Source organism: Papaver somniferum, chromosome 7, assembly GCF_003573695.1.
Source record: "Papaver somniferum cultivar HN1 chromosome 7, ASM357369v1, whole genome shotgun sequence".
Taxonomy (NCBI): Eukaryota; Viridiplantae; Streptophyta; class Magnoliopsida; order Ranunculales; family Papaveraceae; genus Papaver; species Papaver somniferum.
The window spans coordinates 20,445,469-20,458,681 of record NC_039364.1 but is presented as its reverse complement, the minus strand read 5'-3'; the positions used below and the strand labels follow the sequence as shown (position 1 = coordinate 20,458,681).

General features: G+C 37.0%; 2 protein-coding genes across 2 annotated transcripts; both read left to right on the top strand.

Moving 5' to 3' along the window:
- The first annotated feature begins 5,569 nt into the window (after positions 1-5,569).
- On the top strand, positions 5,570-6,668 carry LOC113294304 (probable LRR receptor-like serine/threonine-protein kinase At3g47570). The gene is made up of 2 exons (XM_026542700.1): positions 5,570-5,723; positions 5,879-6,668. The coding sequence occupies exons 1-2, from the start codon at positions 5,570-5,572 to the stop codon at positions 6,649-6,651; spliced, it is 927 nt and encodes a 308-aa protein (XP_026398485.1). The 3' UTR covers positions 6,652-6,668.
- Positions 6,669-7,008: 340 nt separating this feature from the next.
- On the top strand, positions 7,009-12,893 carry LOC113294303 (putative receptor-like protein kinase At3g47110). Its single transcript, XM_026542699.1, has 4 exons — positions 7,009-7,063; positions 7,188-7,937; positions 11,973-12,293; positions 12,393-12,893. The coding sequence occupies exons 1-4, from the start codon at positions 7,009-7,011 to the stop codon at positions 12,803-12,805; spliced, it is 1,539 nt and encodes a 512-aa protein (XP_026398484.1). The 3' UTR covers positions 12,806-12,893.
- The last annotated feature ends 320 nt before the right edge of the window (positions 12,894-13,213 follow it).

Below are 13,213 nucleotides of genomic sequence, written 5' to 3'. Positions count from 1 at the left end.
TTACCAAAAAGTTGAAAAAAAAAAATAAAAAAAAAAAAAATTGAGACCAGACCATTTGACCAAAAGGAATAAATTCAATAAAGTCGACCACTGGTACCCTTGTATATGCCAGATGTGTTGACCTAGAGTTAGGATTATCAATCACTGGATCCCTTGTATATGCCAGTTGTGTTGATATTAGTCAGACTAGTATCTCAATCCATTAGGATAGGTTCATTTTGGCGGAGGCCTTCAGACAGATATGGGAAACGCCGTTCACTTAGTAAACATCAAAACCATCTATGTTTTTCTATATCCATCTTCTTGATCTATCCATGTGATTAGTTTTGACTCCGAATATGATGTCCATAGTGCAACTATCTGAGTAGAGCTCTGTCACTTTATATGAATTTTAGTATGCTTGAGTGCAAACTCGTGTACAGCAATTGGAATTTCGCATCAGGGTACTTCTTCCTACAGTCAAAGAAGTATGCCAACCAAAGAGATTCTTTAGTTCCTTCCAAGGGTCGTTGTAGATATTTAGGGTCTGGAGTATAAAGGTTTTGTGGGTATATCTCTAGTAAGCCCTCCCGAGACTATAACTCGGCCACTAGGGCCACCTAGGGGTTTAAAGGCTTATTGCATACGCTAAATGCAATCGACGATGCCTGCGACAGTGAGTTAGGATTTTATTTTCTATTTGATTTGCTCGAGGACTAGCAAATAATAAGTTTGGGGGTATTTGATAGACGCATTTATGTGTCTTATATAATCTCAACTGTATATATTATTAGTGCTCGATTTTATATTTATTATGGTTTTTTATGTCCCTGTAGGTATTTTTGGAGAAATAAGCTTTTGCGGCGAAATTGGCTAAAAAGTGGTTTTTGTGATCGTGGGAGAAAATTACTATACGGACTCTCAGCTTGGATAAGGGGTAACCCATTTCAGGGCATGTGCTAAGGGGACACCATAACAGGATTAGGGGGAGGTCAGTTTCCTTCTCAAAATTCAAAACAGAAACTGGCGGGAAAAATGGCAGCAGCGAAGAACAGTTTTGAAAGTGGAATTTGAGCGAGTTTTGAGGAGATTCAATGGATGTATTTGGTACGTATGGACTCTAGAAGACATAACAGGCCTGTTGCAAGCAATTAGACCCAACCAATTGGGCTGGATAAGCCGGAAGAAGAGATCAAAGTCCAGGTAGAGAGACGTGTCCTGCTGTTCACTGTCGAAGATTTTGTGGAGATTTTGGGAGACTTTTACGCTGGATAATCATGTATTTGGTCCTGTTCAAGTCATAGGAAGAGTTTGATGGTTATTTTATAGCTAACAGACGCGTACAAAGCAACAGAAAAGAGATTTCTCTCTCAACTGCACGTGAAGAAAAAGGGAGATAAACTTGGATTTTATCGAGTTATTTGGACCCTGTTGTGTATATAAAGGCTATTGAGAAGTGGTAGAGATGGGGATCAAGAGTTTTGGGGTCGAGCAGAGACCAGAGAGAGGCTAGAGGAGCGAAGAACTGGAGCTGCAGGAAGGAGGAGTTCTGCTGCTGCTGCTGCCATTAAAGAGCACGAAGAACAGACACCAGAAGACACTCGTTTATCAACAGTGACAACGACTAACCCATGAGGGTCTTAAAACAACAGCGTCAACAGCAGCAGTGAGGTATCGTTATTTACAGCAGTGGTGTTTTATCTTTCTTCTCTGGACGCTTAAAGAGGGTCGTAGTTTCACTGTATTATATTTTCACTCTTTTAATCATATTTTGAGCATCAAATATTTACTTTTAGAACATGATTATTATGAGTATCTAAACCCCATTACTGGGATGATGGAGGAAACCATTCTTTATGCATGAGTAATTCTATTTAATTCTTTTATGACTATTTACACTATTATGAGTTGTTTTATGATTTTTCTTGATTATTTGTGATTTTATCTGATGATGTATGCTTAGTCTAGGAACTCTTGATGCATCGTTCTTATGATTTACATCTAATACTTTAATAAATCTATTTTTGGCAAAGAAAAAAGTCGATATTTGTTATCATTATAAGCTATAATTGTCTAGAATTAATAGTTGATTCGCATGAGTATAAGAATTGGTGGAATCCTGAGTCCTAATATCTATTGACCTTGTGACAAATTGTGTATATATTTTTTTTTTAAAAATATTTTCAAGTCCGAGTAACGAACTCTTATTTACCACACGAAAAATACCACAACAGACTCAGCTTCACTCTTTTCGTTGTTGGATTGAATAATCTGTAAGCTTTGGATCCAGGCTCAATTCCTAGATTCACAAGAGTCTGAGATCGATCATCCAGTTTCTTAAGAGTTGCAGAATCAACTTTTGCGTATGCTTTGCAACCAAACACTCTTAAATGATCTATGTTTGGTTTTCTCTTTCGCAAACTTTCATATGGAGTCATGTCTTTCAGAGCTTTCGTAGGTATCCTGTTTATTAGGTATGTGGAGTGTCGTACAACTTCTCCCCATAGATAATTAGGTACCTGCATAGCCTTTAAAGAACTTCTTGTCATCTCCATTAGAGTCCTGTTTCTCCTCTCCACCACTCCGTTTTGTTGTGGTGTATATGGTGTTGTGAGTTTCCTTTTGATTCCATTTGACTCACAGAACTTGTTGAACTCTACGGAAGTGAACTCTCCTCCTCTATCAGTTCTAAGCATTTTGACCTCCTCTTTTAACTCTTTTTCTATCAGATTACTGAAAGCTTTGAATCTGTCAAATGCTTCACTCTTTTCTTTCATAAGAATAGACCACATATATCTTGAGAAGTCATCTATAATAACAAATATGTATTTGTTATTTGCAAGGGTTTGTGGTGTAATAGGACCACATAAATCAGCATGAAGAAGCTCTAATGGCTTTGAGGCTCTGAATGTTGTTGCTTTTGGAAAACCTTGACGCGTTTGTTTCCCAACTAAACATGATTCACAGATTCTTGATTCATCTTTTATCTGTGGTAGCCCTCGAACCATCTTGTTCTGAGACATAGTTTTTAAGGTTCTGAAACTTATGTGTCCTAACCTTGCGTGCCACTTCCAGTCTCATATTCAGACACAATGGCCTTCCAATCATGAGACTTATCTTGTAGAGTCTATTCTGTGAGCGTGAGACTCTAACTAAAAGTCTTCCACTTGGGTCATGAACTGTTAGATAATCTTGTCGCATTCTAACATCACATCCAACTTCTGTAGCTTGTTCTAAACTTAGAATGTTTCTTTGTAAGTTTGGGATGAAGTAGATGTTTGTGACAAGCTTCTGTTCTCCGGTCTTGCTCTGAAATAGAATTGATCCTTTCCCTTCAATTTCTACATAAAATCCATCCCCAAACTTCACTTGTCCTTTGATTTTCTCATTGAGTTCAGAAAAGTAGTGTCTCTTACCAGTCATGTGATTGCTGGCTCCATTATCTAAATACCAGATTCCTTATTCTCCATCCTTTGATTCGTAGTTCTTTGGTATTAGTTTCCCTTCGTTTAAGAATACAACTTCGTGCATGAAAAGAGTTGTATCTGCTTCCCTTGTTTCATTCTTGTTTGCTTCTTCCATCTTTTGTATTCTTTCAGGTCATACAGAGGAGAAGTGTCCTGGTTTATCACATCTGTAACAAATAATGTTTGATCTATCCTTCTTTTCTTTCCCTTGGTTTTGATCACTCTGACTTGTTGTTCTATCTTGTGAGTTAAACCTTCCTCCCCTTCCTCGGCCTCTGTTTACTCTACCACCTCTTCCACGACCTCTTCCTCTTGTCGCAGAGTTTTGTTGGTAAGAGTTTGTGTACAAGATTTTTCCTTGAGTTTCTCCATTGTTTTCTTCATCAAGGATTCTCTCTTCATATGCTTTCAATCTTCCAATTATATCTTCATAGCTAGTCTTCTTTAAATCTAAGACTTGTTCGAGAGAAGCTATGATATGAATATACTTGGATCTTGGTAAACTATTGAGAAACTTCTTTACCAGTTTATCTTCATCAATGGATTGTCCAAGTGACGCATCTTTTGAGGCTATCTCTGATAGATTTCCTGCAAAGCTATCAATAGTATCAGTGTCTTTCATCTTCATTCTTTCAAATTCAGACATTAAGGTTTGCAGACAGGCTTCTTTAACTCGATCAGCTCCGAGATTACGTGCCTTTATTGCATCCCAAATTTTCTTTGAAGTTTCCTGTTCACCAACTTGTAGAACAAGACATTCTGGTATTGCTTGAAAGAGTAGTCCAATGGCAACATTGTTTTTGTCTGGGTACAATGTACCAGGATCAATTGTTTCCCAAACTTTGTAGCTTTTCATCAGTACCTTCATTCTCATGGCCCATACTGTGTAGTTTGTGGCGTTGAGGATTGGAACTTGTATTGATGGTGGCGTGAACTGTTTTGCACCCACAATGGTGGTTTCGTTTTCCATGGCTCAGAAACAAGCTCTGATACCAATTAATGACAACTGCAAGATGAAACTTAGCTTATATAAAGACAACTCTCTTTATTGATGTTTAGAAAATCTCTCAAAACTAAACACAAGCTCTAATCTTGCTCATATAATGAACCACAACTTTGATGATCATATATATATAGAACTATGAATTCCTTTTCCTAGTCCTATTACCTTATTACATGTCTTTCCTTTTCTTAGAACTAGATAACTTCTAATTCCCTTAGAATTACATCAATTTCCTAATCTTGTCCTAACCAGCTTGTTAGTGACTTCTATGTTGAAGTTAATCCAACATTTACCACGATGTCAGGACAAGAACCATATTTACACTACTTTGTGGCAATGTCTGGATACTCTATAGCAGTCATACAGTAATCCTATAAGTCACCAACATTTGCAATACCATCGATTTCAATAAATTCACAAATGTTTGAGAATTTAATCCTGTTTAAGGCTAGCTGTGTATATTTCAGTTGTCTTAAACTCTCGCTGAATTCTTCAGGCTTCAAATTCAGTTGTCTTTATCAATCAATGAGTTATGAATCCAATCTAAATGTGATGTGCCGTATTCCTGTCGTCATATGTGTCTCAGGCACCTACACTCAATTTTGGCCTTGGTCTGTGCACTTAAGTTGTTACCCAACTTTAGCTGTTTCATGTTCCTCTTTTAACATAAATCAAACATTTTGCAAAATCAACTGGCACATTGTAAATCACATTCGTACATAGAAAAGCAGTCCACTGAGTCTCTCCGCTAATTTGTTCATCAAAAAGGATAACCAAAACTGCTATGCTTTGTTGACTAAATCGATAAGCTTGGTGGACTAAACTGAAGTTTTTTATTTGTAAGAAAAAGAAGGGGTCTACCTAAAGTTAGTGATCGCAAAGACTTGTTCGTCTCTTTATTTTTGATGGCGATCGCAAAGACTTCCAATGCTATACTTCTGTTTATAAAACCCAACTAAGTTCAACCTTCATTTCTACACCTTTTTCAGTTTCTCAAATCTCTAAATCTGTTCATGTTATGGAGATGAAGTTATTAAAACACTATCATAATTCTTTCACCACCAATACTTTTCTATTACTAATATGCAGCCTTACTCTCATCATCATTTCTTATCTATCCATGGGTGTTAATTACCTTGCTGCGGTTAGCGATAACTTATCAAATGACAGGTTGGCGTTAATTGCTTTTAAGAATGAAATAACCCAAGATCCACTCGGAATATTGAATTCCTGGAACGACAAAAATACTTCTCTTCATTTCTGCAAGTGGAGAGGTGTTACATGCAGCCGCCGTCATCGTAGTAGAGTCACTCGGTTAGTTCTTCCATCCCAAAGATTAGTAGGCTCCATCTCTTCCCACGTAGGAAACCTTAGCTTCCTAAGGGAACTCATCCTGAACAACAACAGTTTAATCGGTAAAATCCCCCAGGAAATTGGTCGTCTTCTCGATTGAGACGTTTGGGTCTTTTAAATAATTCCTTGGAAGGAGTGATTCCGCATAATATTTCTCGTTGCTCTAATCTCATACACCTTAATATCTCTGGAAACAATCTTGGGGGAAGCATCCCAAATGAGTTAGGAAACTTATCCAAACTCAAAATATTAAGACTTTATGATAATAATATTTCTGGCGAGATTCCTGCTTCATTAGGGAACCTTTCATATCTTACTCACCTTGATCTCGGTGGTAACAATTTGTGGGGAAGAATCTCAAACACTATAAGCCAACTAAAAAGCTTACAGATTCTTGGTCTGGATTCGAATAGGTTATCAGGTATTATCCCTTCTTCGCTCTATAATATTTCATCACTTGAAGGCATTGCGTTGGGGGATAATCGACTCCAAAGTAGTATTCCTTCATATATTGGTTTCACACTTCCAAATCTCATGTTTTTTGATGTTGGGATAAATAATTTCACGGGAACCATTCCAAGCTCATTTTCAAATGCATCTAAACTCGAGACTTTACAGTTAGGAACAAATAATTTTGTTGGATCAGTGCCTTATAACCTTGGTAACTTAAAAAATCTTGACATATTACAGTTAGGAGAAAATAATCTTGGAAGTGGACAAGCTGATGATTTAAACTTCGTCAATTCTCTAGTCAATTGTACATATTTGAGGTGGTTAATTGCGTCCTGGAATAATTTTGGTGGAGTGTTACCTAGTTCCATATCCAATCTCACAACGAATCTTGTTTAACTACATTTCAGTGAGAACCAGATATATGGTAGTATTCCCCCGGGTATTCAAAATCTTGTAGGTTTAACCGAACTCTATTTGGCTTCAAACCAATTGATAGGAAGTATTCCTCCAGGTATTGGCCTCCTTCAAAATTTGGGAAAATTAGTTTTGGGTGGAAACAAACTCTTTGGTTCTATCCCCTCTTCATTTGGTAACTTAACACAACTCAACACACTAGGTTTATATGACAATAACTTGACAGGTGTAATTCCATCAAGTATCGGAAATTGTGAATCTTTGCAGATAGTGGATCTAGATTCCAACAGACTAAGTGGTAGTATACCCAAACAAATATTCATTCTTTCTTCTTTATCAATGGTTCTCAACTTAAATAATAACTCATTTACTGGTGCACTTCCTATGGAAATTGGTCAGTTAAAAAAATCTTGGAGAATTAGACCTGTCCTTTAACAAATTAGCCGGTGAAATACCAAATACCATAGGCGAGTGTTCAAGCTTAACAAATTTAAAGCTACAAAATAACTTCTTTCAAGGAAATATTCCACCATCTATTACTTCTTTGAAAGGTTTGGGAGTATTAAATCTTTCTAGTAATAACTTGTCTGGTACAATACCAAAAGGCTTGGAGAATCTGGATCTCACTTTATTGGATTCATCATATAATAATCTAGAGGGAGTGGTACCAAAAGATGGAGTGTTTAAGAACATGAGTGCATTCTCAATAAAAAGGAATAATAAGCTCTGTGGTGGCATACCTGAGCTGAAGTTGCTGAATTGCTTTGTGCCAATAAACCCAAATGTGGCGGGGAAATCAAAGAAGGTAAAACTTATAACAATAAGCATAGTTATTGCGGTTTTACTTTTAACTATGGGTGTGTTTTCTCTCTATATGTATTGGAGAAGGAAGTCAACAAAAAGACTGCCTTTGAATACTATTATAGACTTGGGCAATCGGTACATGGGAGTTTCTTATAATGAGCTTTTCAAAGCTACCAATGGATTTAATAATTCTACCAACTTGCTTGGTGTGGGAAGTTTTGGTACTGTATTTAAGGGTATTCTACATCAAGATGAATCAAGACCAGTTGCAGTTAAGGTTCCACACCTTCATCAAAAAGGTGCAACCAAGAGTTTCATGGCTGAATGTGATGCCCTGAGAAAAGTTAGACATAGAAATTTACTCAAGATCGTAACTTGTTGTTCGAGTATTGATTTTCAAGGTAACCCTTTCAAAGCTCTAGTTTTTGAGTTCATGGCTAACGGTAATTGTTGGAAAAAATTGGGTTTCACAAAGGATGAATGAATCAGAGAAGAAAGTGTTGCACTCCAAAACTTTCAAGGCTTGTATAAATTTCTTTTAGACAAATATTTCTACCCTCCCAATAACAATTGGCGATTACAATAGGTATGCGAAATATTGCCTTCAGGATACAATGAAAGCCCTGCAACGAAAACTGAATTCAAGGTTTGTACCCCTTGATTCAATCAAGAACACACCAAGAGATTTCTGATTTCTGATGATGCTTTTTGAAACAGAGAAAACAGATTGATTTTTCTTATATGTTAAACGAAACTGGGAGAAGCTATTTATAAAAGGTTTTGCACCTGTTGGGAATAGGTTTTTATTCGCCAACAGGTTTCTATTCACGAAACGTCAGGTTCCTTCATCAACAGACATCAATGGTGTCTTTTGGATTCGAAATTTTCGAACAGGCTTTTATCGGCCAAATAAAACCGTCAGTTCAAAAAATTCTTCTGGGGGCGTTGCCCCCTTGAAACCCCCACCAGGGGCGGTCTCCCCTGGACCCCCACGACCTGACCTGTCAGGTCGACCACAGCCTGGGGGCGATGCCCCCCAGGACCCCCCTTTGGTTAGCGGCGTTGAAAATATTCCAACATTTAATGGCAACTGCAAGAAGAAACTTAGCTTATATAAAGACAATTCTCTTTATTGATGTTTAGAAAATCTCTCAAAACTAAACACAAGCTATAATCTTGCTCATATAATCAACCACAACTTTGGTGATCATATATATAGAACTATGAATTCCTTTTCCTAGTCCTATTACCTTATTACATGTCTTTCCTTTTCTTAGAACTAGATGACTTCTAATTCCCTTAGGATTACATCAATTTCCTAATCTTGTCCTAACCAACTTGTTAGTGACTTCTATGTTGAAGTTTAACCAACATTCTCCTCGTTAAGCTTCAACCTTACCCGTGACATATCTTGTACTCCAATCAGTTGTCTCATTTCTTCAAACTTGATCCGAGCTAAGGCCTTTGTCAATATATCTGCTTTCTGCTCAGTTCTTGGTATGTGTTCAACGTTAATGACCTCCTTCTCGATGCATTCTCGTATGAAATGATACCTTTTGTGAATGTGTTTCGTCTTCCCATTAAACACTGGATTTTTAGTGAGTGCAATTGCAGACTTATTATCAATCTTGATGAGAACTTTTTCAGGTTCTCTTCCTTTGATTTCACCCAACAGTTCTTGAAGTCATATTGATTGTTTAGCTGCTTCTGTTGCAGCCATAAACTCAGCTTCACAGGATGAGAGGGCTACAGTGTCTTGCTTCTGTAAACACCATGTAATAGGTGCTTCTCCTAGATAAAATATATGACCAGTTGTACCTTTTCCATCATCTTGGTCAATATTATGACTGATGTCACTATACCCAACAATTCCTTTTGATCCTCCTCGACCATACTTCAATCCATAGATGATTGTTCCTCTTAGATATCTCAATATCTGCTTTATTACATCACCATGAGACTTTCGTGGAATCTGCATATAACGGCTTGCTACTCCCACAGAGAAAGCCAAATATGGTTTTGTGTGTAACAAGTATCTAAGGAATCCAACATTTCTTCTATAACTCGTTGGATCAATCTCAGCTTCTTCTTGTGCCTTTGAAACTTTAAGTCCAAACTCCATTGGTATCTTAGTTGGATTACAAGTTTCAAGTCCTGCTTCTTTCAGAATTCTCCTTGCATAAGCTTCTTGTTTAATCTGAATCCCATTGGTATTGATGATTATGGGTCCTTTGCCTTCATCAATTACTTGACCCCATCTCATGTGAAACATTCCTGGATCCCTACTTGGTCCATCATTAGTTTTTTTCCAGTTCCAGTTTGCTTTTTCATCGAATACCACATCTCGACTCACTATTAGTCTTTTCATTGTTGGATTGAATAATCTGTAAGCTTTGGATCCAGGCTCAATTCCTAGATGCACAAGAGTCTGAGATCGATCATCCTGTTTCTTAAGAGTTGCAGAATCAACTTTTGCGTATGCTTTGCAACCAAACACTCTTAAATGATCTATGTTTGGTTTTATCTTTCACAAACTTTCATATGGAGTCATGTCTTTCGGAGCTTTCGTAGGTATCCTGTTTATTAGGTATGTGGAGTGTCGTACAACTTCTCCCCATAGATAATTAGGTACCTGCATAGCCTTTAAATAACTTCTTGTCATCTCCATTAGAGTCCTGTTTCTCCTATCCACCACTCCGTTTTGTTGTGGTATCCCTCGAACCATCTTGTTCTGAGACATAGTTTTTAAGGTTCTGAAACTTATGTGTCCTAACCTTGCGTGCCACTTCCATGTCTGATCTTCCAGTCTCATATTCAGACACAATGACCTTCCAATCATGAGACTTATCTTGTAGAGTCTATTCTGTGAGCGTGAGACTCTAACTAAAAGTCTTCCACTTGGGTCATGAACTGTTAGATAATCTTGTCGCATTTTAACATCACATCCAACTTCTGCAGCTTGTTCTAAACTTAGAATGTGTCTTTGTAAGTTTGGGATGAAGTAGATGTTTGTGACAAGCTTCTGTTCTCCGGTCTTGCTCTGAAATAGAATTGATCCTTTCCCTTCAATTTCTACAGAAAATCCATCCCCAAACTTCACTTGTCATTTGATTTTCTCATTGAGTTCAGAAAAGTAGTGTCTCTTACCAGTCATGTGATTGCTGGCTCCATTATCTAAATACCAGATTCCTTATTCTCCATCCTTTGAATCGTAGTTCTTTGGTATTAGTTTCCCTTCGTTTAAGAATACAACTTCGTGCATGAAAAGAGTTGTATCTGCTTCCTTTGTTTCTTCTTGTTTGCTTCTTCCATCTTTTGTATTCTTTCAGGTCATACAGAAGAGAAGTGTCCTGGTTTATCACATCTGTAACAAATTATGTTTGATCTATCCTTCTTTTCTTTCCCTTGGTTTTGATCATTCTGACTTGTTGTTCTATATTGTGAGTTAAACCTTCCTCCCCTTCCTCGTCCTCTATTTACTCTACCACCTCTTCCACGACCTCTTCCTCTTGTCGCAGAGTTTTGTTGGTAAGAGTTTGTGTACAAGAGTTTTCCTTGAGTTTCTCCATTGTTTTCTTCATCAAGGATTCTCTCTTCATATGCTTTCAATCTTCCAATTATATCTTCATAGCTAGTCTTCTTTAAATCTAAGACTTGTTCGAGAGAAGCTATGATATGAATATACTTGGATCTTGGTAAACTATTGAGAAACTTCTTTACCAGTTTATCTTCATCAATGGATTGTCCAAGTGACGCAGCTTTTGAGGCTATCTCTGATAGCTTTCCTGCAAAGCTATCAATAGTATCAGTGTCTTTCACCTTCACTCTTTCAAATTCAGACATTAAGGTTTGCAGACGGGCTTATTTAACTCGATCAGCTCCAAGATTACATGCCTTTATTGCATCCCAAATTTTCTTTGAAGTTTCCTGTTCACCAACTTGTAGAACAAGACATTCTGGTATTGCTTGAAAAAGTAATCCAATGGCAACATTGTTTTTGTCTGGGTCCAATGTACCAGGATCAATTGTTTCCCAAACTTTGTAGATTTTCATCAGTACCTTCATTCTCATGGCCTATACTGTGTAGTTTGTGGCGTTGAGGATTGGAACTTGTATTGATGGTGGCGTGAACTGTTTTGCACCCACAATGGTGGTTTCGTTTTCCATGGTTCAGAAACAAGCTCTGATACCAATTAATGGCAACTGCAAGATGAAACTTAGCTTATATAAAGACAACTCTCTTTATTGATGTTTATAAAATCTCTCAAAACTAAACACAAGCTCTAATCTTGCTCATATGATAAACCACAACTTTGGTGATCATATATATATATAGAACTATGAATTCCTTTTCCTAGTCCTATTACCTTATTACATGTCTTTCCTTTTCTTAGAACTAGATGACTTCTAATTCCCTTAGGATTACATCAATTTCCTAATCCTGTCCTAACCAACTTGTTAGTGACTTCTATGTTGAAGTTTAACCAACAGTAGTCTAGAGAATTGGTTGCACCCGGTTATAAGTGATACAAACAATGACGATCAGTTACAAGAGAAGAATTTGAATCTAGAAAGAAGATTGAGCATCGCAGTCGATGTTGTTGCTGCATTAAATTATCTTCACCATGATTCTGAATCACCCATTGCGCATTGTGATGTGAAGCCAAGTAATGTCCTTCTTGATGATGATTTAACTGCTCATGTGGGTGATTTTGGCCTGGCTAAATTCCTTTTGAATCATTCAAGTTCTTCTAGACAACTGAATGAACAAGACGCAAGCTCAATTGCAATAAAGGGATCCATAGGTTATGTATCTCCAGGTAACAAAAGAAAATTTATTAGCAATTATTACATATTCGTTTAATAGGAATCTTCTACATTTTGTTCTCGAGGTCTAAATTTTGTTTTGGTTTTTGCAGAATATGGAATGGGTGGAGAAGTGTCACCAGATGGTGATGTGTATAGCTATGGGATTCTTTTGCTAGAGATGTTTACAAGAAAGATGCCAACTGATGATATGTTTAAAGATGGCTTAAATATTCATAACTTCTCTAAGATGCATGAGTTGCCAGAACGCGTTGAAGAGGTTATCGATTCACGTTTGTTGTCTGAATTAAGTGAAGATCATGACGACACTGGAATTTCCTATTACAATATATTGAGGGATGAAAGAAGAGACATATATAGAAATAAAATGAGACAAATCTTGGCTTCTATAATTCAAATTGGAGTCAAATGTTCTTCAGAGTTACCTTCAGATAGAAACAAGATGAATGAGGTTGTTGTAAATGTCCATGCGGTTAAAAGTCAGTTTCTGGGTATCCGATCGTAACTAGAGAATATAACTCATTAACCTGTTTTTTTTTTTAAGTTACATTACCCTGTTTTGTCCCCTAATAACAGTTAATCTGGTGGGCCCTCCGTGCATGCTAATTTTTTTACATCTACAGGTATAACACTTTCGAAAAGGCAATGACTAAATGCAACCCACACTTTAATTAAATGCAATCCTAATTACATATAACCCTTTTAACTACGGAATTAGCTAATTCTATTTACTTTTAACAATTGTTAGAGATGACCATACCAATATTTTACCGATCTAAATAAAGATTCTCCAAACAGTTTTTTTCTTAATAAAATTTATTATCCTACCTTTTTTTCAAAGTGAGAATCACTGAAGAACACATTGTTCAAAGAACCCTTCCTAATCTCATCTCCCACAAAACCTCTCTTTAAA